The sequence below is a fragment of the Periplaneta americana genome, chromosome 2, assembly GCF_040183065.1.
Source record: "Periplaneta americana isolate PAMFEO1 chromosome 2, P.americana_PAMFEO1_priV1, whole genome shotgun sequence".
NCBI classification, from domain to species: Eukaryota; Metazoa; Arthropoda; class Insecta; order Blattodea; family Blattidae; genus Periplaneta; species Periplaneta americana.
Genome location: NC_091118.1, coordinates 190,051,866 through 190,078,258, shown reverse-complemented (window position 1 = coordinate 190,078,258; position 26,393 = coordinate 190,051,866). Strand labels below are relative to the sequence as shown.

The 26,393-nt window shown below is 35.7% G+C and overlaps 1 protein-coding gene and 1 long non-coding RNA gene across 3 annotated transcripts in view; one reads left to right on the top strand and one right to left on the bottom strand.

Moving 5' to 3' along the window:
- Positions 1-19,411, top strand: part of LOC138694956 (solute carrier organic anion transporter family member 74D-like) — a 45,127-nt gene extending 25,716 nt beyond the window's left edge. For both annotated transcript variants that reach the window (XM_069819180.1, XM_069819179.1), the window contains 7 exons: positions 2,717-2,914; positions 4,196-4,385; positions 7,533-7,680; positions 9,671-9,852; positions 9,942-10,045; positions 16,372-16,467; positions 17,801-19,411. In XM_069819180.1, coding sequence (XP_069675281.1) covers positions 2,717-2,914; positions 4,196-4,385; positions 7,533-7,680; positions 9,671-9,852; positions 9,942-10,045; positions 16,372-16,467; positions 17,801-18,153 — 1,271 coding nt within the window. In that variant the 3' untranslated portion in view covers positions 18,154-19,411. The remainder of the gene's footprint in view (positions 1-2,716; positions 2,915-4,195; positions 4,386-7,532; positions 7,681-9,670; positions 9,853-9,941; positions 10,046-16,371; positions 16,468-17,800) is intronic.
- Positions 19,412-22,820: 3,409 nt separating this feature from the next.
- Positions 22,821-26,393, bottom strand: part of LOC138694957 (uncharacterized) — a 223,060-nt gene continuing 219,487 nt past the window's right edge. The window contains exon 2 of the long non-coding RNA XR_011331030.1: positions 22,821-23,346. This is a non-coding gene — a long non-coding RNA (uncharacterized lncRNA). The remainder of the gene's footprint in view (positions 23,347-26,393) is intronic.

Sequence of the window (26,393 nt, the reverse complement as noted above, 5' to 3'; positions counted from 1 at the left end):
CGCAAAGCCGAAAACCCGCACGACATTGTTGTATTACATCGCGTCCTTGATGTAAAGACTGGTTGATGAGTCCCGACATCCCGAAGTCAAGCAGCCTTGAATCGCCACAGTTGTTGATACCTGTCTGAACTTCTATCTACTTTGGCAACTGTTATGTATTTATAAACAATCAAGTAGCCTATTTGAAACATCATCTCTACCTTTCAGTGTATAATAATCCGTTCCCCAGTCTTTATTTAATTTACTAGGCCCTTATGAAAAGGCTTCATTATGTTTGAGATCAAGTGTGCAATCTCAAGTAAAAAGATATTAATGTCATGTTTTATGTTTCTTAGAAATACAAATTTATTTGAGAATTGTTTTTTTTTTCTATTTATATAACCATAGGTAATATCATAAATAATAGAACCAGAACATTTTGATAACTAAGATACTGTTCTGTTTTGTCTTTTTGTCCCATTTAAACGTTTATAATGTTATTTATTTCAGGATGTATGTTATTCAAATTTACGAAATCTTTTCACGCCGACCAAATGCTATTTCGAGAATGACGAGCGAGACTCGAAGCGCAGCGAGAATGACGAGTCGAGATTTAAAAGGCAAATGCAACGAACACAGCGAGCGAGAGGGGCAGTTAGTTTTGTTCATCTCTAGTAGCTTTATATTGACACAAATTTCTTGCGCCTGTAGTACGAAAATAATGTTTTCGTAACACATAACTTAGCGTCGGTATTATCAATTGCAGACAGCAGTGAAGGTTGTGTTTGCGTTACCTCTGAAACATAATGAGACAGAATATATTGATACGACTTGTGTGTCTTCCAAGACTATCGCACGGCGTTGCTATACTGGTAGCTACCAACTGGTCGATATTGCCTATTGGCTGGAGTAGGCCTATTACTCGTTCTTAGAAAGAAGTTAGATTCGTGTTTAGTTTTTAATTTTATGTATAAAAGTATTTATTTTCATATGGGCTAATGCAGTTTTGTCTTGTCGCTCTGGTGTACATGACGGATTGCAATGTCGATTTCTAAATCATGTATCTCCAGAATAAGGAATTTCATATACGGTGGGAAGAAAAGTATTTTTGTCTTGAATATGGTAACAAGGTACAATGTTTTATTTGCTGCAGAGTGCTTCAGGGAATTATGAGTGCAATATGAAATATAATGCAGGGATTATATTACATTATATCCTATATTATTATCGCCTTCACCATCACCGCCACAACAATCGTACCGCAACCGCCATCACCGCCATCACCACTGCCCCCAACGCCACCACCACCGCCCCCAACATTACCGCCCCGGCCTCATTCCCTGTCGCCGCCACCACCACCGCAAACAACGCCGTCCTCGCCCCCGCCTCAGCCGCAGCCACCAAAACCACCGTCCCCGCCACTCCGCAGCCCTTCCACCTCCGCCCCCACCACCACCACAACCACCACGACCACCACAACCACCGCCGCCGTCCTCACCCCCGCCTAAGCCGCAGCCACCAAAACCACCGTCCCCGCCAATCCGCAACCCTTCCACCACCGCTCCCACCACCGCCATCACAACCACCAGCACCACCACCACAACCACCACCACCACAACCACCACCACCACAACCACAACCACCACCACCACCACTACCACCACCACAACCACCACCACCACAACTACCACCACCACAACCACCACCACCACAACCACCACCACAACCACCGCCGCCGTCCTCGTCCGCGGCTCAGCCGCAGCCACAAAACCCACCGTCTCCGCCACTCTGGAGCCCTTCCACCACTACCACCACCACTTTCCCCGCCATTACTAGTATTACCGTCACTACCGCAACACCGCCTTTTCCACCACCACCCCACTACCACCGCCATCACCGCCTCCACTAATACCGCCGCACCACTGTCGCCGCCATCGCCACCACCACCACCACCACCACCACCACCACCACTATCACCATCACCATCACCATCACCACCGCCCATATCGCCGCCACCACCACCGCGTCCACCACCTTTCTCACTACCACCCCTATCACCGCATGGAGCATTTTTAATATCAAAAATGTAGTTTCGAGAAAAAGAATAACTTGTGAAAAAAATACAATACTGGTTTATGCAGCAAACCTGTATAAAATCACTACAGGAGCTTTAAAAAAAAAAAAAAAAAACAGACGAAGAGGCAAAAAAAAAAACTGGCTACTATCAACTTCCTGAGACTCCAAAGAATATTTTAGTACAAAAACCCAAAAAATGTTATTTCGTTTCTTTTAAGGTAAAAATTCAGTCCTAGTTTCCCTTAACAGGAGGGCATTCAGTGTTTGAAAACATAAAATCCGATTGTACACACCTGTTACTTTTGTTCATTTCTACTTTTTAGTAAGAGCGGCAAGAGACTAGAAGTAATGCTAATAATAATAATAATAATAATAATAATAATAATAATAATAATAATAATAATAATAAAAGCTATCCTGCTTTGAAAGATGAATTTATTATTATTATTATTATTATTATTATTATTATTATTATTATTATTATTATTATTATTATTATTATTATTATTATTGTTCCACCTCAGTTTACATACTGATTGGAAAGACGATTTGATTTCAATAAACAGCTATTTTGTTTCTACCTCAAGACGTTCAGTGTGTGGAGTCGTATCGCCCAAACTTCTTCTGAAATGGTTCAAAGAATCAATTCTCTATTTTGCAGGGTTCTTCTGGTCGCTGAGAAGACTGCTCACCAATAAGATAATTATTCTAAACACGTTAGCGACTGTTTGTCTGCAGACAGCAATAGTCAACTATCTGTCTCTCGAAGATAAGTATCTGGAGTCCAAATATTACATCCCGCGGGTCCGAGAAGGCTCTGGAGGGTTCCAGGACCCGTGGACTTCGAGGCTTATTATAGGTAAGTATTTTGCAAACAGGATGATATTACATTATTTTTACTCGATGTCAGGGTAGCAAAGTATGAAGCCCGAAGCTCTGAAACTTCTTTCTTGGCTGTAGGAATTAATTTATTATTACAGTAGTTTAATTTTCATACTGCAAGTCCACATCGTAGTTCAGTTAATGAAATTAGTTGAAAATATTCTCAACAAACAAAAACGGTCCATGCTGTCTAGATCTTGTGCAGGAAATTTTATCCCAGTACTTCCGATTCCTCTACCATTCTACAGTACTTATCGCCATTTTATAAGCTTACATTATATTTGAATGATCTCTTAATTTTTGAAAGGATGACAAAAATATACGGAGTGACCCAAGGTACCCTTAAAAAAAAAAAAAAAAAAAAAAAAAAAAAAAAAAAAAAACAAAAAAAGAAGAAGACAGATCACATGGTAAAATGATACTTTATTGACAGCTAATTAATTGATTTATTATATAGCATTGCACTCTAATGTTTACATTAGTAACTAACTGTCATGAAAGTGAGAGGCGGCAATTTGAAATCTACGGGGCGATTGAAAATATATTACTAAGTTCAATAATGGGTAGTGACTTTTGGGCCACACTGTATTTTTCAAAGATTCGTGGTAGTCAAAAGAAATGAGAGACAGGTTTTATTCCGAATATTTAAAATTCCTCTGCCATTCTATATAACACCATTTTAACTTCGAATGTTTAAATGGACACCTATTCGTGAAAAATGTGGGTTACCATTTGTGTAATACTCTACGCGCATCCTATTATTAACAACCCAAAACGTATTGCCATTATTGGAAAAATAATTAAGTTTGAACGTCATCGTCACAGGGTGTAGGGGGTATAACTGCATTAATTTTAAGAACAGAATCTTTAGATTGTAAGCAACCAAAAAGTAAAATTTAATTTTGGTATTAGAATAACAGTTTAGCCGAAAAAAAAAAATAATTTGTTTCTGAAGTTTGAATCCCATTTATGGTAAAACTATTGGGTATTGAGACGCATGAGTGGTAAGATATCAACGCGAATAGTAAGCCGAAAAAAATATTCCTTTGTCATTTCTTCGAAAAACGCTTCATTTGTGTAATAACGTACAAAATTAACTGATTAATTTTTCGTCACAGTGTAAATGCGTTTTTAATCAGCTGATTTTGTACGTTATTATTACAATTTGACAAAAGGTTATGGACCGTTGGGATTATTGCATCTTTTCCACCATGACGATCATACAAGCCTGCATAATTAAAACATTTGTGGCTCACAGGTTTACTGAAGCCGCCGCTTGTGGGGATGCACATCCTGGTGTCAGGACTCGTCATCTCCAAGATGAGGATGCGGGCAGGTCGACTGACCAGCTGGCACGCCTTTATAGCCATCTCTGCAGCCATCTTCATGTTCTCCAGGATCTTCACCGACTGCCCCTCGCTGCACATCGAAGGCGAAAACAGAGGAAGGTTGGTTCATCATTACTCTATGGTCTTACATTTGTTTTCATAGCGGTTAAAGTAACAGGATCGTCATGAGCATGTTAATACTGCGGTTAAGGAAATAGCTCTGAAGGAAAAAACTCGTAATGAGAGCAAAGTCTTAAGCTACTTATAAACGACAATAATTTTTCTTGCAATTTAATACTTTATAATAAAACTAGTTAAAGATTGATCGATACTAAGAAAGATTTATGAAAGACAGCTTCATATTGCTAAGGATTTTGAAAGATTTCAAAACAGATTCTTCAAGTTCATTGTATTGTATTGTATTTATTAACATTCCATGGTATTCATACATTGCTTACAGCTAGAATATGGAAAAAGTCAATATATACAGACGAGGTTTACAATAGAGTCTACTAGTACAACACAAAGTTTTAGTATCAATTTCATGAAGCGTTGTTGAATGTCATGAATTCACCTACAGAATAGAAGGCGTGAGAAATTAGGTACTTCTTTAATTTGGCCCTAAATAATCTTATGTTTTGAGTTTCATTTTTTATATCGATAGGGAGGCTATTCAAAATTTTTACTGCCATATAACGCACTCCTTTTTGATAGCACGATAGACTTGCCGCTGGAGTATGAAAGTCATTTTTTGTCGTGTATTTATGCTATGAACTGTTGAATTAGTATAACGTTTTCACGATTACATACGAGGAAGATTATTAATGAAAAGATATACTGATAAGCCATGGGCATTATTTGTAGTTTTTTTTTTTAAATAGTCCTACACGATTCCCTAGATATGGCACCTACTATTATTCTAATTACTCTTTTCTGTAACAGAAATATATTTTGTTACTATCTGTGGAATTTCCCCAGAATATTATTTCAAAACTCATTACCGAGTGGAAGTATGCTAAGTATTTTGTTTTTAAGGTATTGATATTTACTTCTCTTGCATGGATCTAATAGCAAAACAAGCTGAATTTAGTTCGGGGGTAATTTCTTTAATATGATTTTTCCAATTTAACATATTATCAATTTTTAAGCCAAGAAATTTGGTTGTTGTTGTTGTTGTTTCTAATAGGGATCTATTGTTAATTATTGCGCTAGAAATTTGCGACGTTGAATTTGGACAGGATTTAAATTGAATTATGTTAGTTTTGTTACAATTTAATACCAATTTATTGACTGAGAACCAGTCATATATTTTGAAGAGAATTTCCTCTGTTGAAGATTGGAATGTGTTGGAGTTATTGGTTGTAATTACTATACTTGTGTCATCTGCAAATAATATGGGATGACCTACATCTTTTATTAGGGGGGCAAGATCATTTATAAACATAGAAAAAGTAGGGAACCTAATATTGATCCTTGAGAAATTGTAAATTATGTTAGGTGAAGAATACAATGCGTGTAGTTCTGTGTTGTGTAACTTTCTCCATTCTCCTGTAACTTCATCCCGCTTAGCCTCAAATATTTTCCTAAACACCTTATTCTCAAACACCCTTAACCTATGTTCCTCTCTCAAAGTGAGAGTCCAAGTTTCACAACCATACAGAAGAACCGGTAATATAACTGTTTTATAAATTCTAACTTTCAGATTTTTGGACAGCAGACTAGATGATAAGAGCTTCTCAACCGAATAATAACAGGCATTTCCCATATTTATTCTGCTTTCAATTTCCTCCCGAGTGTCATTTATATTTGTTACTGTTGCTCCAAGATATTTGAATTTTTCCACCTCTTCGAAGGATAAATCTCCAATTTTATATTTCCATTTCGTACAATATTCTGGTCACGAGACATAATCATATACTTTGTCTTTTCGGGATTTATTTCCAAACCGATCGCTTTACTTGCTTCAAGTAAAATTTCCGTGTTTTCCCTAACCGTTTGTGTATTTTCTCCTAACATATTCACGTCATCTGCATAGACAAGAAGCTGATGTAACCCGTTCAATTCCAAACCCTGCCTGTTATCCTGAACTTTCCTAATGGCATATTCTAAAGCAAAGTTAAAAAGTAAAGGTGATAGTGCATCTCCCTGCTTTAGCCCGCAGTGAATTGGAAACTGACCTATACGGACTCTGCTGTATGTTTCACTGAGACACATTTTAATTAATCGAACTAGTTTCTTGGGAATACCAAATTCAATAAGAATATCTTATAATACGTGTTAGAGAAATTTCAAGACTGTGAGCGTTTGGGAACAATAGCACTAAAACAATTTAAAAATAAATCGTATCAAATGTTTTGCGTAATTGTTTTAATCAAGTTCACGATTGTGCGATCGCCTCAAATGGTCTAACAAATTCGGAGTTCCACCACCCTTAGAGTAAATTCGCCCACAAAGTTTACAGTGTGCGACTTTATTTTTACCTTCAACTAAATTAAAGAATTTCCATGCTACGATATCCGATTTGGTGCAATTTTATTCCACACACAACTACCGTACGCGCCGGTCGTCCTTGAGCTGTCGCTTCGCTCCGAACCCCCGCATCCCTCCGTATGTCCCCTGTTCCACCTACGATAGTACCGGAGATCACCGGTGGAGAGCTTTATTCGTAATCTCCGATTCCTCCGCGGTAGTAACTTCGATGACCACCGCTGCTTGATATTAACTCTTTTCAGCGTAATCTCCGATTCCTCCGCGGTAGTAGTCACTCCGACGAGCACCACTGCTTGATATTAACTGTTTTCAGCGTAATCTCCGATTCCTCCGCGGTAGTAGTCACTCCGATGAGCACCACTGCTTGATATTAACTCTTTTCAGCGTAATCTCCGATTCCTCCGCGGTAGTAGTCACTCCGACGAGCACCACTGCTTGATATTAACTGTTTTCAGCGTAATCTCCGATTCCTCCGCGGTAGTAGTCACTCCGATGAGCACCACTGCTTGATATTAACTCTTTTCAGCGTAATCTCCGATTCCTCCGCGGTAGTAGTCACTCCGATGAGCACCACTGCTTGATATTAACTCTTTTCAGCGTAATCTCCGATTCCTCCGCGGTAGTAGTCACTCCGATGAGCACCACTGCTTGACATTAACTCTTTTCAGCGTAATTTCCGATTCCTCCGCGGTAGTAGTCACTCCGATGAGCAGCACTGCTTGATATTAACTCTTTTCAGGTTGTGAACTAAACTGCATGAATGCTTGTGTTCCGCAGCCTGAACTTACTGCAGACTTGCAACAGGGCATGTGACTGCACTGACTCCACACTGTTCGCTCCGGTGTGCTCGGAGGAAGGCAGCATCTTGTACTACTCGCCGTGTCATGCAGGCTGTGTAAACGTCAAGAAAGTTGATGACTTCAAGGTAACAACGCGTACATTACTATACATTAGAAACTAATCTGGGATTTAGGGATAAGTCTAAGCATCAATATGCCTCGGCGTCTGTGACTTTTTGTATACCCCTAAATTCCTAATGTTGTTAATCCAGTTCTGGCCCTCCCACACATTTTAAGGATCATGTAGAAATCTCAGAAGGGATATGGTTAGAAACGAAAGGATTCTGAAGGAACTAGAACAACCATTTAAACAAGAGTTAGGCCGGGTGCACACAGAATCAGACGCGGCGCGACGGTCGCGAGCAGACACGGAGAGACAACATCGAATGACTGCTTGAAGTTCGTCACGAGGAGACCGTCTGATAGCTATGATTGCACGCTTTCACTATCTATTGTTGTGTAGTGCACATTATTCATAATGGAGCTCGATGCGGATAATTCAGTTGTTTTAGTACAGGAAAGATACGTTCTGTAAAATCTTTGAAACAATATCACGAATTTAATGTGGTTTTTAAAAATATATGAGAAATTGCAAATGAGATGAAAGCACCAGGTGAATAATAATAATAATAATAATAATAATAATAATAATAATAATAATAATAATAATAATAATAATAATAATAATAATAATTTGTAGTGGGCCTACTTCTCTGCTCTATACTATCACTCATTATTCATTTAATACTAGCCGTACCCGTGCGCTCCGCTGCACCTGTTAGAAATAAATATAAAGTAATTACATAATTAAAATAGGACGTTTGATCCAGGGAACAACTTTTACAACAGCACAAGATAATCTGCTTCGCTCATTACCCAATATTTTTTGCATTGCATTTATTGCTTATATGTATTTTAACACGATTCAATTGAGCATAGTTAAAATTTGAATTATAAAATAATGGATTGCTAAGCTAACGTACTATTACTGCATACTAAATCAATACACTCTCGTTGTTCGTTAATTCTCTGAGATTAAAATGAGTGTACATAAATATTATTTTAAGAAATACAGAAAACGAATGTACAAAATAGCCTATCAAATTTTCTGTGCATAAGAAGCTATTTTAATCTTACCTGTCCTCGATTTACTCAGACGTTACTGTAATAACATTATAGCATTATGTCCATCTAGAGAAACTACACTTTCCGATGGTGAAATAATAATTAATTATACAAATCGGTTAATTTAGCTTCCGATATTACTTCATACAAACACAGAAACATTGTCTGTAGGCTATGTTTAATAGCTTTCGATTGTTGATGTCCAAGGCCCCTTATAGACGAAGTCATTTGTTCTTAATTCATTGCACCGTCTTAGATGGCGTTATTTTAATTTTAAAACTCATTTATCTCATTAAATATCTGTCCTATGAAAATTTTGTAAAGAATAAAACTTATCGGAAATTATTTTTAAAGAAACGTTTGTTATGTAACATTTTTCACAAAAATCAATAATAAGCGAGATATTTCGATTTATTTAATTCAGGCCCCCTTATAACCTCCCCTTTTAAATAAAGTATTTTGAATGCCATATAGCCTAAAAGCTAAGTTACAACGAACTTAATATATATTCCAATTTTCATATAAATCGGTTCAGCCATTATCGCGTGAAAAAGGTAACAAACATACAGACAGACATACAAACAAAAATTTCAAAAATGCAATTTTCGGTTTCGGGGTGGTTAATTATATATGGTAGGACCAATTATTTTTGGAAAATCGAAAATTACCAGAAAAATTTCGGCTACAGATTTATTATTAGTTTAGATTTTTACGTTCTGATATCGTATTATGCATTTTTAAGAACATAAATGCGTATTTTTATGGATTCTAAATCATACAAACCCGGATTCTGTTAATGACGATATGTGAGTGCTTATTCACGACTTGACATGAGCGGTGCGGAAGTATTCCATATCTCTTCGTGTTCTTCTGGAGATAAAAAACAATATTTGACAGTGACAGCTAGCTAATTATATGAAAGTAATTAAATATTGTATGTTTTACTTGCAGTTTTACAGCAATTGCACTTGCGTCCAGACAAAACTGGGGAATAAGACCTTGAACAGTGCAAAAAGTGGCCCTTGTAACAATCCCGATTGCAACATCAGCTGGATCCTCAATCAATGCTTTACCGTCTTCACTGCCGCCATGGTGGGTACTAGGCTCGTGGGAAATGTCATCTTAATCTTCAGGTACTGCAGTTAGCGATGTGAGACGGATAATTTGCATGCTGATCAATTTGAAGTCATCTCTTCATCAAAGGTTTCCTTTCTATTTACAGAAGCGTGCAGCCTAAAGACAAGTCCATCGCCGTGGGTCTGGAACTCACGTTGGTAGGCCTCATTGCCTACGTGCCCGCAAAATTGTTATATGAACTTATGGCAGGTAATGTCTATAACATAATCTTAGTTTGTAATTTGTGTCAAATTTGAGATTGTAATACTACTCGGTTCAAAAAGTTTCTGGAATATATTTCTTTCGCCGAAATGAATAAATGTCATGTGGTATATTTCCGTTTTTGATGTTGGTAACGTTCAGGACGTCACTTTCATAATCATAGTTGTTGTTTGTGTGATATTTGTTCATCGCATTATACTGGGTAACAATGAAAATTCTTCTCTCGATATTTTAAATGTTTCTGGTTCAGTTTTTTGCGCTGATTTCAAATCTGCAATTACTTTTTCTGAAATGACAACGGTTCCAGAAATATAACGATATTCTTAATTATGTTGTTGTTTGTGTGATATTTGTTCATCGCATTACACTGGGTAACAATGAAAATGCTTCTTTCGATATTTTAATTGTTTCTGGTTCAGTTTTTTGCGCTGATTTCAAATCTGCAATTACTTTTTCTGAAATGACAACGGTTCCAGAAATATAACGATATTCTTAATTATGTTGTTGTTGTTTGTGTGATATTTGTTCATCGCATTATACTGGGTAACAATGAAAATGTTTCTCTCGATATTTTAAATGTTTCTGGTTCAGTTTTTTGCGCTGATTTCAAATCTGCAATTACTTTTTCTGAAATGACAACGGTTCCAGAAATATAACGATATTCTTAATTATGTTGTTGTTGTTGTTTGTGTGATATTTGTTCATCGCATTACACTGGGTAACAATGAAAATGCTTCTCTCGATATTTTAAATGTTTCTGGTTCAGTTTTTTGCGCTGATTTCAAATCTGCAATTACTTTTTCTGCAATGACAACGGTTCCAGAAAAATAACGATATTCTTAATTATGTTGTTGTTGTTGTTGTTTGTGTGATATTTGTTCATCGCATTATACTGGGTAACAATGAAAATGTTTCTCTCGATATTTTAAATGTTTCTGGTTCAGTTTTTTGCGCTGATTTCAAATCTGCAATTACTTTTTCTGCAATGACAACGGTTCCAGAAATACAACGATATTCTTAATTATGTTGTTGTTGTTGTTGTTTGTGTGATATTTGTTCATCGCATTATACTGGGTAACAATGAAAATGTTTCTCTCGATATTTTAAATGTTTCTGGTTCAGTTTTTTGCGCTGATTTCAAATCTGCAATTACTTTTTCTGCAATGACAACGGTTCCAGAAAAATAACGATATTCTTAATTATGTTGTTGTTGTTGTTGTTTGTGTGATATTTGTTCATCGCATTATACTGGGTAACAATGAAAATGTTTCTCTCGATATTTTAAATGTTTCTGGTTCAGTTTTTTGCGCTGATTTCAAATCTGCAATTACTTTTTCTGCAATGACAACGGTTCCAGAAATACAACGATATTCTTAATTATGTTGTTGTTGTTGTTGTTTGTGTGATATTTGTTCATCGCATTATACTGGGTAACAATGAAAATGTTTCTCTCGATATTTTAAATGTTTCTGGTTCAGTTTTTTGCGCTGATTTCAAATCTGCAATTACTTTTTCTGCAATGACAACGGTTCCAGAAAAATAACGATATTCTTAATTATGTTGTTGTTGTTGTTGTTTGTGTGATATTTGTTCATCGCATTACACTGGGTAACAATGAAAATGCTTCTCTCGATATTTTAAATGTTTCTGGTTCAGTTTTTTGCGCTGATTTCAAATCTGCAATTACTTTTTCTGAAATGACAACGGTTCCAGAAATATAACGATATTCTTAATTATGTTGTTGTTGTTTGTGTGATATTTGTTCATCGCATTATACTGGGTAACAATGAAAATGCTTCTCTCGATATTTTAAATGTTTCTGGTTCAGTTTTTTGCGCTGATTTCAAATCTGCAATTACTTTTTCTGAAATGACAACGGTTCCAGAAATATAACGATATTCTTAATTATGTTGTTGTTGTTGTTTTCTAATGCCAGGCGTTTGACAATAAAGTCATTTGACCTCTTGCATTCCAATATTTTTCAAAGATATTATCATGACCAGCCACTGAGGCACAGATTTTGAGGCGTTCCGAATCCATTTCTTGGTTTGAGTTGCACAATGGGCAGTTAGGGGACTGATATATTCCAATTCTATGCAGGTGTTTGACCAAACAATCATGGCCTGTTGCCAATCTAAATGCAGCTACAGACGATTTTCGTGGTAAATCGGGAATTAACTGTGGATTTTGATGCAGAGAGTTCCATTTTTTCCCTTGGGATTGAGTTATCAAATTTTGTTTGTTGAAGTCTAAGTATGTAGATTTAATAAATCTCTTCACAGAGTAATACGTAGATTTAGTAACAGGTCTGTAAGTAGCAGTGCTGCCCTTCTTTACTAAAGCATCCGCATTCTCGTTTCCCAGGATTCCACAATGGGATGGCATCCATTGGAATACAATTCTTTTATTGAGTGATATTAATTGAGAGAGCATTTTAGTTATTTCTGCTGTTTGAGAGGAAGGCGTATGTTTAGAGACGATTGATAGAATAGCTGCTTTGGAGTCTGACAATATAACTGCATTCTTAAATTTATTGATGTGGCATAGAAGGTTCCTGAGACATTCACTTATTGCAATGATTTCACCATCAAAACTTGTTGTTCCATATCCAAGAGATCTATAAAGTGAGAAGAGACAGCACGTAACACCTGCACCGGCACCTTGTTCTCTGGAGATCAAGGATCCGTCGGTGTATAAATGAAGCCAGTTTTGTGGAGGGTACCTAATATTAATTGTCTCTAAAGACAATTGTTTCAGTATTTTAGTGTTTACTTCTGATTTCAGTATTTCTTCTGTTAAATTTAGATTATATTCTATATTTAATAGAGTTAAAGGGTTTGGTTTAATTTGTAAGTTTTATGTTTGTTCTACGTTAAAGCATGACTTCTAAAGGTGATTGCAGGAATTCACCGGGCTCTTTCTGTTACGTTTTTGGATATTACATCAGTACAAAGCAGAATAAGCATAACCTAAGACCTGGCACCAAATATTATACTGTTTACAATGTTTACTTTGAAGTACCAATACGAGACCAAGACAATTCACGGGCACCACATGTGTGCTGTGATTCCTGTAATTCAACTTTGGAAGAATGGCTACGAGGATTTCGGAAATGTATGCCTTTCGCTGTCCCCAGAGTTTGGAGGGAACCAACCAACCACCATGACAAATGCTACTTTTGCATGGTCGATATGTCATCTTTGAAAAATTTAAAACAACGATGGAGATTGCAGTGTCCGGATATCTCATCTTCTATTGCTCCTATCCTGCATGGTCGAGGTTTACCGTTCTTGAACTACCAGCCGTTGACTCAAACGAATTTGTATCGCCATATACCCATCCCCGAAAGTGACTCAGAATACAGTGACAGTGACCGTTCCAGCCAAAATCGCCATTTTCGAAATCAGAAGGAACTAGATGACCTTGTACGTGATCTTGAATTACCAAAATCGAAAGCAGAGCTCCTAGCATCCGGTCTACAAGAATGTAATTTGCTTGACGAAAGCTGCAGGATCACAAAATATAGGAAGCGGCATCAAACTTTCGCACAATATTATAGTAATGATGGTCATCTCTGTTACTGTAGTGACATCAGTGGTCTCTTTGGTGAAACTGGAGTAGCGCACAATTCCATTGAATGGCATCTCTTCATAGGCAGCACACATACAGTACTAGTTTGAAGGCTGTGTTGCTGCACAACGACAACTTATACCCTAGCATACCAGTTGATCACTCTGTTCTGGTACTTACTTACTTACAAATGGCTTTTAAGGAACCCGAAGGTTCATTGCCGCCCTCACATAAGCCCGCCAGCGGTCACTATCCTGTGCAAGGTTAATCCAGTCTCTATCATCAAACCCCACCTCCCTCAAATCCATTTTAATATTATCCTCCCATCTGCGTCTCGGCCTCCCTAAAGGTATTTTTCCCTCCGGTCTCCCAAATAACACTCTATATGCATTTCTGGATTCGCCCATACGTGCTACATGCCCTGCCCATCTCAAACGTCTGGATTTTATGTTCCTAATTATGTCAGGTGAAGAATACAATGCGTGCAGTTCTGTGTTGTGTAACTTTCTCCATTCTCCTGTAACTTCATCCCGCTTAGCCCCAAATATTTTCCTAAGCATCTTATTCTCAAACACCCTTAACCTATGTTCCTCTCTCAGAGTGAGAGTCCAAGTTTCACAACTATACAGAACAACCGGTAATATAACTGTTTTATAAATTCTAACTTTCAGATTTTTGGACAGCAGACTGGGTGATAAGAGCTTCTCAACCGAATAATGACACGCATTTCCCATATTTATTCTGCGTTTAATTTCCTCCCGAGTGTCATTTATATTTGTTACTGTTGCTCCAAGATATTTGAATTTTTCCACCTCTTCGAAGGATAAATCTCCAATTTTTATATTTCCATTTCGTACAATATTCTGGTCACGAGACATAATCATATACTTTGTCTTTTCGGGATTTACTTCCAAACCGATCGCTCTACTTGCTTCAAGTAAAATTTCCGTGTTTTCCCTAATCGTTTGTGTATTTTCTCCTAACATATTCACGTCATCCGCATAGGCAAGAAGCTGATGTAACCCATTCAATTCCAAACCCTGCCTGTTATCCTGAACTTTCCTAATGGCATATTCTAGCGCGAAGTTAAAAAGTAAAGGTGATAGTGCATCTCCCTGCTTTAGCCCGCAGTAAATTGGAAAAGCATCAGATAGAAACTGACCTATACGGACTCTGCTGTATGTTTCACTGAGACACATTTTAATTAATCGAACTACTCTGTTCTGGTAGGCCTAATAAATATGCATATTACTTAAACATATACAGTTAATTTCCCAAAGAACTATTGATGCTATAATGAAAATACTGATATTTCTGAACTCAGCGTGTGTGATTTACCGATATCAAACCAAAAAACCAGGAGAAACAAAAATTTGCTCAAAATTTGTTACCCAGTGTTATCAAAGACGATCATGCCAGGCGCAGATCTGCGTTTTTTTTTTTTTTTTTCATTTCTGCTTTATTATAAGTAGAGAGCGGAATTTTAGGTCTTAAAAAGTGACATTTTAGGCGCCTAAAATAGGCTCTTAAACCCCTTTATTTAGGCTCTATGAAATAAAAATGGGCTTTTTTGGTTAAAGAATGTCGCTAATATAAGATTCAACATTTATTGAATGTAAAATACACAAAATGAAGACATTCTGTCTTTAAGTTAGTGTTTTTCATTCACCATAGTTTGCTTCACAGTAGATTATCAGCACCTATTGTGGCTATTGTGTCGCTCACTGCTGTACTTACAAATGGTGAGAAAAAAGGAAGGGGTTGTTATCTGTCTTTCAATGTAAGAGAATGCTTATTCGGGCACAACCCAGCGAGTTTGTCTTAAATTGCCGACAGACAGAGGAAGATATAATAATAATAATAATAATAATAATAATAATAATAATAATAATAATAATTTGTTCCGCATGAGTTCTTTTACATGAGAGTAAATGTACTGACATGAGCCTGTCGCATTTAAGCACACTTAAATGTCATTGACCTGAGCCGGGATCGAACCTGCAACCTCGAGCACAGAAGGCCAGCGCTATACTGACTACTACTGAAAGTTGGAATTTTAGGATTGAAAGATTGTAAGAATGAGAAGGGGTGGCCCGGAGGTACTTCTCTATTGTGTTGTTCACTGCCAGAAAGGCGTTGTAGTTATCCGTCTTGAAATGTAAAGGGTACAGGATGTTAAGAAAAACAGTACAAATTACGAAAAATATACAAAAATTTAAAAATAGGCACTAACGTCGAAATAGGCATTTTAGGCACTATAATATCCCTTTATTTATACCTATATTTCCATGAAAAATGTAAATATTAAATCTCAAGCCTGTATGTATCAAGGAAAAAAAAATAGGTTTTTGTCTAAATTCCGCTCTCTAATGATAAGCTTCTTCAAGTATTCTTAAAGTCTCTGAAGGAGGATTTGTACAAACAGACAAAAAACTTGATATTTGCGTGTTGCTCTGTATCCCATATTCTGAAATTCGACGAATGAATATCACACAAACAACAGCCAGTTGCCAAACAACAACAACAACAACGATAATGAAAATGCTACGCGTGCTGCTACGGAAGTGACGTCATGAATGTTTACAACACCAGAAACAGACATATACAACTAACATTTTCATTTCAGTGAAAAAAAAAACATATATATATATATATATATATATATATATATATTCCGAAAACTTTTTGAATAGAGTATGTATTGTGCAGTTTCTTCTACATTATCGTTATATTATGTCTTTCAGATTCCTCGTGCATGTACAGAGGCATAAGCGACCAAGAGGAATGCAAGTTATACAATGCCGACAAACTTGGACTTTATATCAACGTTACATCAGGATGTGAGTATGCATACGGACCAAATAGCTTACTATAATAATACCGGACAGCTAGCAGTTTTACGTGAGAACGACGATGGTGCTGCTACCTACCTGCCGGGATGGAGATACTCGCGAAACAAGCTGTAATCAACTGTAATGTATATTGTTGCTGGGCTAGTTAATTTGTTAATAGTTTTATGAATTAGTACTAGTGTTAAAATGTCAGGGTGTATATGTGCTGTTTATAATTGTGACAATTGCAGCGTTACAAATTGCTCCAAATCGTAATTTCGATTTCCGATGGTTCATAAAACGTGAGTCAACAACATTCTTTAGTAGGCCTAATTCCTTCGTCTTTGTGTTGATAGAAAAATACAAATTAGTTTTTTATTTAGACCTAATAAATGAATAGAAGTTAAAATGTATTGGATTTTAAGGTTTTATCAAATTACGTTTTATTGTTGTCCAAATGCCTTTACTAATTATTACAAGCATAAGATTACTATTAATTTTATCTTTGCAGTTGTCAGCAATGCGTATATAAAACATTACTGTAAATTCATTCCTAATATCAGATTGATTTTGTCTCGGTAAACCAAAGAAAAAATATGTAAAAATTAATTACGGAAAGTAATATGAAGTATGCAATATTTCTCATAATATGCAGCTTTGATATAAGATAGTAATTTTACATTAAATATTATTCAACATTTCTTAAGTGTTTCATATATAATTCCACATTAGTAACTCACAACAATAGTCCGAATCTCGCTATGTTAATATTTGTATATGTGGACGTAATTCCATCGCTCTGCGCTAGATGTCAGGTCCGCGATTTTTCGCAATCACGCCAATGCTGCTAGTATACAGCTGTCCGGTATTATTATAGTAAGTTATTTGTACGGACCACGCAGTATTAAGTTAGCCGATCCCAGAATTTCCTGAAACGACGACTTAGAAACCCTTTCTCCCTAATTGTGTCAAAGTCGGAGTTGGTAATGGAAAAAGCTTATTTTACTATACCAATACTCATTGCTTTTGAATTAATTCATATAGGCACTTTTTATTCACCAGTATGCCTTATTCTTTGATACTAATAGAAATAGTTGATAGAAATAATATTTATGTCTTAAGTCGTCTTAATTCCTGTAGTGGTTGAGTGGTTCAGATCATCAGCCGTCACGCAAATATCCCGTTTTTCTGTAAAACATAAAAATTCGACGAAGTACTTTACTAGTTTCGCAATGCTAATGGAAAAACTTTAAATAAAAACTTTTTCTCGTATCCAGCCACCACGGTTTCCAGACTTAAAAATATTAATTATAGCTTTTTTGAATTGTTTATATTCTTAAAGGTCTTATGGTGGTGTGTGCCATACTTAGTATCGCTGTATGGTACTTTGCAAGAGATCTCGATTTCTACGCCGGGGACGACGACGAAGAGCTCCACGAAATGGCAGAGTTCCACAAAATAAGGGACCCGAAGATCAGCTCGAGACTCGCCACTCCTGCCGTGAGGCGGCGCAGAGACGAGGTACCGACGGGATCCGAGGAAGACGTCGGCACTTTGAGGGAGGAGATAGAACGCATGAGCCGTCCGTTTGACCCCGACATCAGGTTTAACCTGCACGACCTAAGTGATCACATGGAAGACAGCATGGAGGTCTCTTCTCCCACGACTCCCAATAGGCCTCTCAGCATCTATTGAACAAAGGTTAGACAATCAGACGTCGGAGCATTATTTCGTAGATTGTGACTCATAAACTGCAAGAATTTTAAGAAGTCCAGCGAAGAAACTCGGGGGTCTATATGTGGCATATCATCATTATCATCATCATCATCCTCATCCTCATCCTCAAAACAGTCTTCGTTATCGTCGCCATTAGGTATCACCAAAGGCCTTTGCCGTCATTCACCATCACCTCTACCACTACCACAATAGCCGTAGCTGTGCTCGGGAGTGAGTTCGATTCCCGCTTGGACTGATAACCCGGTTGGGGTTTTTTGTATAACCATTCCGTTGAAGGAACTTAAGAGAAAAAGAAAGATTACTTCAAGTTACAGTGCACTCCACTTATTGTAATTACGGATAATGTGACCAATCGGCTAATGTTACCACTAGAGACGAGAATTTCATGGAAATGCATGTTTTTATAGGAACATAGGACATAGCTCAAATGTAGTACTTACCCATTTCAATACTTTATGCTCGACCATGCCGAAATGTAATAATTATACACCTGGTAGCAGTACTTTAATGCATGTCATTAAAGTACAGGTCTTCAGCCAATGATAACTCAGCTTACATGTGTTCAGCCAATGAGAAGTCAGCTTTGTACCGTTATAAAACTGCAAGTATCGATTATTCTCGGATATGCAATCGAAAGAGAATTAGCGAAAAGTCACGGAGGCTGAAATCCAATACTGTCGCAGAAGGTTATGTTCTGTTACTATAATAATTAGCGTTAATTGTAAATAATATTCAAATAAATTCAATTTGTCATCTCGTTTTTCAATGTCGAATTCAATAATCAAAGTTATACCACCTTTAACGGGATTACACAAGGTCAATGACATTACTGTTCCTCGGAAAAAATCAATACTTTCGCGTCTGCGCACATCTCACAATTCACGACCTAGAACAAGGTCACTTCCGAGCTTGTCAGATACAAATAAAATGTATACATCTGAATACCGGTAATTTCAAGTTAGAAATATGGTCGAGCATAAAAAGTCGTATGAAACTCGCCTATAATGGCAATTAAGAAGCTCGTATGAAAATAATGAAACTCGCTTGCGCTCGTTTCATAAACATCCATACTCGCTTTCTTAATTACTATCATTATAGGCTCGTTGCATAATGTACTATTCCGGTTCTAAATATGTGTAGTTTTTCCGTGCATATTTGCATGTTTTGGCCTTTTTGGGGATAAAACATGCATAATGGATATTTAAGCAATTTTCAGCTTCATATATATATATATATATATTGTTGTTGTTGTTGTTTTCTACTGCCAGGCGTTTGACAATAGTCATTTGACCTCTTCCACTCCAATATTTTTCAAAGATATTGTCATGGTCAGCCACTGAAGCACAGATTTTGAGGCGTTTCGAATCCATTTCTTGGTTTGAATTGCAATATAATATACATTATATTCAGTTTTAAGTGCATGTTTTAATGGTTTCCAGCAGACACAGTTTCCCCTATTTTAGGATCAGGAAGCAGAATTGAAAAAACAGAAGAAAAAAAACTAAATCACAGAAGAAGATTCAATCAAGCTTGCACCCACAACTTCTTGCGATATAGGTCATGCTCTGCCTACAAAAACATATTGACTGACAAGCGCAGGAATCTCAGAAAGCAATTTAGAAATGTTGTTAGTTGTTAAGTATGGAAAAAAGTGAAGTGAAATAAGAAATTTGGAACAAAAATGAAAGTGCATATTTTAGTGTATTTTTAACCTGATCGTGCATATTTCGTAGTTTGGTAGTGCATGAATGCATGCTTATTTTGGGATTTTGTAGCGTATGAAATTCTCGTCTCTAGTTATCACTTTCATCCACTTTATGTGGACTTTACATCACTAATAAAATGTTGTAAACACATTTATTACGCAACTAGTTAGGTAATGATACTTTTATTACGCAACTAGTTAGGTAATGATACTTTTATTACGCAACTAGTTAGGTAATTATACTTTTATTACGCAATTAGTTAGATAATGATAACGTTTGTTATCTGCTTCCAGTAGGAATCAGTGAATGTCCTCTTTTGAAAAAAAGTACTAGATTCCTTAATCTGGTAGCCTTCGCCTTTTCGTATCAAAAACGCGTACAACCGCATGTACTTAATTATGTCGTCCTTCTTAAAAAATAATGTACTCCATATTATCAAATAGTGCGTCTATAATGAACTTGGCTTTTTGCACGTAGCTTCCTCACTAAAGTACGTTCTCCGACACACTGCCTACAGGTTTCTTGGAACACCATTCTTCACATTTTTTATATTCCACTTCATATCTTACGCGGAATTTCTATGGTACTAAATATTCAATTGCGGCATTTTCAATATCTGAATCCTCGTTTAAATACTTTTTAACAATGTTTGTTTATTCCTCATAGTATTGCTGTTATTTTGTTATAAACAAAAACCTATCGTGTTCAAAACTAATTAAACAAACATTAACGAATCGCCTGCCGCAGGAAGAAACTAATAATAATAATATAGTCATCTTTCCACAAAATACATATTCAAAACTAATAAAAATAATACAATTACTTTTATTAAAAATTGTTATCAAAGTGGATAAAACGTCGTACGTTATACTTACAGTAACTTCATATTACAATACTAGACTGATTACCAAACTCGTATTGTAATATCCTGGGATTCTTCCAACATGGAACTCTCATCCGGAATACTAGACACCATGAAATACGAGAACTTATTGCTAAAAGTCTTCCTTCCTTCTACGAGGTTCACCAAGAAGTCCACTGCCTTGCGAAAGATGGAAGTTCTCGGCGAGTTTACATCATTGCCATTGATAGAAGAAATGATAGAGCAATTATCATCGATCCCACCGTGCGCTTTGAAACTGCAGTTGAACAACCTGTAGCAGTACATGAAGAAAAGAAGACCATCTATGACCCTACAATTCAATACTTCAGAGATTATTATCATATACAAGGACAGATTGAAGTATTTGGCCTATTGTTCGGAGCAAGGGGAACAATTCCAAAATTCTCAGTTGAATGTTTTAAGTCTTTTGGAATTCCTTTAAATATTTTGAAAATTATTGCTGTACACGTAATGAAATATTCTGTTCAGATTTTACGTAATCACCTGTACACCTAAATTTCCTTATATTCCATTTCATTACTAATAATTATTAATATCAATTAATATCACTCAATAAAAGAATTTCATTCCAATGGATACCATCCCATTGTGGAATCCTGGAAAACGAGAATGCGGATGCTTTAGCAAAGAAGGGCAGCACTGCTACTTACAGACCTGTTACTAAATCTACGTATTACTCTGTGAAAAGATTTATTAAATCTACATATTTAGACTTCAACAAACAAAATTTGATAACACAATCTCAAGGGAAAAAATGGAATTCTCTGCATCATAATCCACAGTTAATTCCCGATTTACCACGAAAATCGTCTGTAGCTCATTTAGATTGGCAACAGGCCATGATTGTTTGGCCAAACACCTGCATAGAATTGGAATATATCAGTCCCCAAACTGTCCATTGTGCAACTCAAACCAAGAAATGGATTCGGAACACCTCAAAATCTATGCTTCAGTGGCTGGTCATGATAATATCTTTGAAAAATATTGGAGTGCAAAAGGTCAAATGACTTTATTGTCAAACGCCTGGCATTAGAAAACAAATAAAAGTACTTTCCCAAGGGTAGCTTCCATTTGAAAATAGAAATCGTAAATAGTGATAACGCAAATGTTTATTTTTATATAAATTCTTTAGTATGCTGTGTCTTTTGACAACCCTTACCGAAGGGCAGCTACCCTTGTGAGATTTATATATACTTATATCGTAAATAATAAATTATTACAAAATCCAGTACGGAGAGATTTCAAAACATTGCGAAAATGAGTTTATTGTGAATAATGATTCGGTGTATGTTATTGCATTTTTGCTAATTCATAAATCTCGTCCCTGAATGTTTATTGGAAGTATAGTACTGTAACACGTGCCTTTGGTCATGTTACAATCTGTCAAACACAATCACCAGTTAAAGAGAGTGACTTTCCCTCTCAAGCAACAAACCGCACAATGTTTGGGCTGAACAGTCCTTCAAGAAAGAGATGGAAATAGAGGTGATTGAAATACAATGTAGTGGTTTTTGTCCCCTCCCTCCAACTTCCTAAAAGCTTGACGGAGCTATGGTAGCTTTCTCCTTTCAAAATCGTGTGCTAATATTAAAACCAAACATATCGGCAGTTTAGCTTCAGCTTTTGAAATTATGATGGTCACATTGTTGCAGTGATACTATGGCGAGTGTGCAAAATAAGAGTAAATGCTTAAACAAAAACAATTAACTTTCATTTATTGAACTCTGTGACAAATAACGGAAAATGAGAAGGCAGTAATGCAATTATAATTTCATATCCACTTTTGTGCAGACTGTTAAAAAGTTGAGACATTATCCTGAGAACGGCAAAGGAAAACAGAAATTGAAAGTGTAAGACATGGTATGGTGGGGGAGACCGTCAGGTGGAGTCAGCTTTAAAACTATGGTCTACCAATGTTCGTGAAAAAGATAACCGTGTTGATAAACCCCTCGTGACACAAAGATCGAATGAACTTGCTAAGAAAATGAAAAAAGACGATTTTTTTATCAATAGAAGGATGGTTTCACTGACGAAAGAAATGGCAAGTATCGTGTACAAATAAACGCATGGTGAGAAGAAAGTTTCTATTTCTTTGCTACAGAAACATGCATAGAAAAAAATGTGATCGAAAATTATTTCAGAATTTCCCTCAAATTGTGTTTACAATAAGGACGAGTCTGAACTTAGGCTACTCTGTTCACGAATGAAAGTGGTAAAGGGTGTAAAAATACAAAGGATCGATTGACAGTCTTGTGTAGGTAATGTAAATATTAGTATGAGTGATGAAAAAGAAAGGCAATACTACGACAATAGGTGACTATATAAGTTCTGGTCATACAGGATTGTCTTGCAGTTTTATACTGAAAATTAAAAACAACCTTTTCCGGTCATTGTTATCAATCGGTTAATGTTGTCGGATTAATAGCATTCAAAAGTGATCATAATAAGTGGCGTGCACTGTATAAGCCTACCAGAAACTACTGGAAGTACAGGGACATCATTTTATTTTTACTAACATTTTTAATATTAACCTGGCTATACCTTTAGAGAACCGGAAACACAGTTTGCTACCTACTTCCACGACTGTAGTTCGATGATACTGGCGTAAAACACAAACAAATCACTTTACTAGGTATAGGAGGGAAGAAAAGTAGTTCATCAATTTACGTAAACTAGGAACTATCGCGATTTTGAGTTCGATAATTTTCATTAGGTTTTTGTTTAATCAAAATACAGTACTGTATTAAGAATAAGTGTTTGTACTCACGAACTGAGTTATCCATGCGAACGTATTCATTATGCAGTGTACATTATACTGTCTACAGCACATTAGCTTACACTATAGAGAAAGAAGTTAGCTAAATTGAAAAATAATCATAATATGAATATTTAAACACATTTTTGAAAATGGTGGCCGTTCATTTCGATACAGGCTTCAGTTCTTTTGTTTATATTGTCGCACTATAGACTATTGCATCTAATTCCAATTACCAGTTTCGTGCTTCGTACTAGTAACTCATGTTGAAATAATTCTGTACCTACTCCATAAAAGAGTACCTTACGTACTGTAAATTCAATCTTCACTTCTGCCCGATCCGCACAGACAAAATTACTCAGACATGCTATCTACTGTCCGTCCAAGTGGTTATGCCGCAGGATCGTAGAAAAGGAGAAATCACGTGACAGTTAATTACTTAACGAGGCCCTTTTATTTAAATTATTTTAAACAGTTTTATAATATTACGTAAACGTCCAATTCCTAACAGAAATTAATGTTTTCAGAAAAGAGATAAGACAGCCCATCTTTTACAGAGGGGCGAGGGAAATCGGGATGCGACGTAGACAAACGGACGACAGTACCTGTGCGAAAATATGATTCAATATTGAAAGCTCTTTCGTCACTGGAAAACGCGAACATATTTCTGGAACGTACTATATTCACTAACTCAGTGCTGTTTACTATATGCGACCTTGGTTCTGTGTGAGGACAGTTGGAACTTCATTAGTAGAAGGGGTGGGAGTGAAGTACATTAAAAAACTCAGGTACAATAAAAATTGAAGTAAAAATAAAATGATGTCCCTGTAGTATTGTATGCTGACAAGTGAGAAAAATGCGCAAATAATTTTTAACGATATTTTTGCTTGCCCTCTATTGCCTTGTATTGCTTCTACGTGGAGAGAATTATTAGTCTATGAATGACACGTACTAAACAGCTGTTCTCCCCCCTTCCCACCTATCCGCCTATTACTACTTCCTCATGGCGGGAATCACAGCGTTCTCGTCCGCTAGATAGGAGACTGAATTCCCCGCGGGTAAGGAAAAAACCTCTCCATACTTGCGTCACTATCAGGTCTGTCTAAAGTTTCTGTGAAATTATCATAATTCACTGATTACCTATTGTACCTATAAGCGTTAAATGTTGTTATTTATAGCCAAAGACTAAATGAGATGCTTATTCCTAAGCCAATAAAACGCACCTGTAAATGTGATTCAGATGTATGAATGGTTCCTGGTTCAATTTGTTCTCTTGGCTAACATCATAAAGTTCTGTTTCGACTTTCGCTTACACTGTAGTGGCGCAAGATTCTTCTTTCTCTCTTCGTTCAGTTTTCAACTTCTCTGATCCAGTGGGATGTGTACAAAGAAAAGCTGCAAAAAAGAGATATTAAACGTGCCATAAGACTTGCTACAAATATGACAGTTCTACTGCATCCGATGTCATTTTTATGAACCAAACTGATTTCAGTTCGACGTTTGTATGGCAGTTTATACTCAAAACAATATACGGTGAGGTACCAAAGATCAAAGATGGCTGGAACTTCAATGCTACCAACCTTCAACCTAAAGCATAAATGTTACTAAAAAGTTGTATTTTGTGATGTGGTGAAAACAGTAACTTCTCACACAAGTCGCTATAACATAAAGGAATAATAATTATATTTTCGCCACAAACTATGTTATATTTTAATCGAGATGGCCTTAACTACCTCAGAATAAATAAATAAATAGATAAATAAATAAATAGATAAATACATAAATAAAGAGATAAATAAATAAATAGATAAATAGACAAATAAATGAATAAATAAATAGATAAATAGATAAATAAATAAATAGATAAATAGATAAATAAATATATAAATAAATAAATAAATAAATACATAAATAAATAGATAAATAAATAAATAGATAGATAAATAAATAAATAGATAAATAAATAAATAGATAAATAAATAAATAGATAAATAGATAAATAAATAAATGGATAAATACATAAATAGATAAATAGACAAATAAATAAATAAATAAAGAGATAAATAAATAGATAAATGGATAAATAAATAAATAGATAAATAAATAAATAAATGGATAAATAAATAAATAGATAAATAAATAAATAAATAGATAAATAAATAAATGGATAAATAGCTAAATAAATAAGTAGATAAATATATAAATAAATAAATAGATAGATAAATAAATAAATAAATAGACAAATAGATAAATAAATAAACAGATAAATATATAAATAAATAAATAATTAAATAAATAAATAGATATATAGATTAATAAATAGATAGATAAATAGATAAATAAATAGATAGATAAATAAATAAATTATTAAATATATATATATATATATATGTATAAATAAATAAATAAACAAGTGAATAAATAACTAAATAAATAAGTAAATAAATAAATAAAAAGGTAATATGGTACCTGAATAAAATTGGTGAAATTAGAGTGGCTTGTCTCGCCTGATAAATGTCGCTAATTGTGCCAACCTAACAGTTACAAAGTGACTAACTATCGTGAAATCTGTAACATGGCAAAATGTTTCCAGTAGTGAAGTGAACCTAACAGCTAGAAAATCACTAAATATAAGCATGTGGTGAAGTAACGGGGGAAAAAGGTTGAAGTAGCATCTTAGTACCTCACATTACATTGTACTGGCTATAACTGCAGGAGATGAATGTGTTCCTAACCTGTTGTATGATAATGCATTTATTTTTTTAAATAAAAGCGATGTACAGTACATACTGTTTAGTATAAAGAAAATCCATTCTCTTCCAGTCCTGTAAAA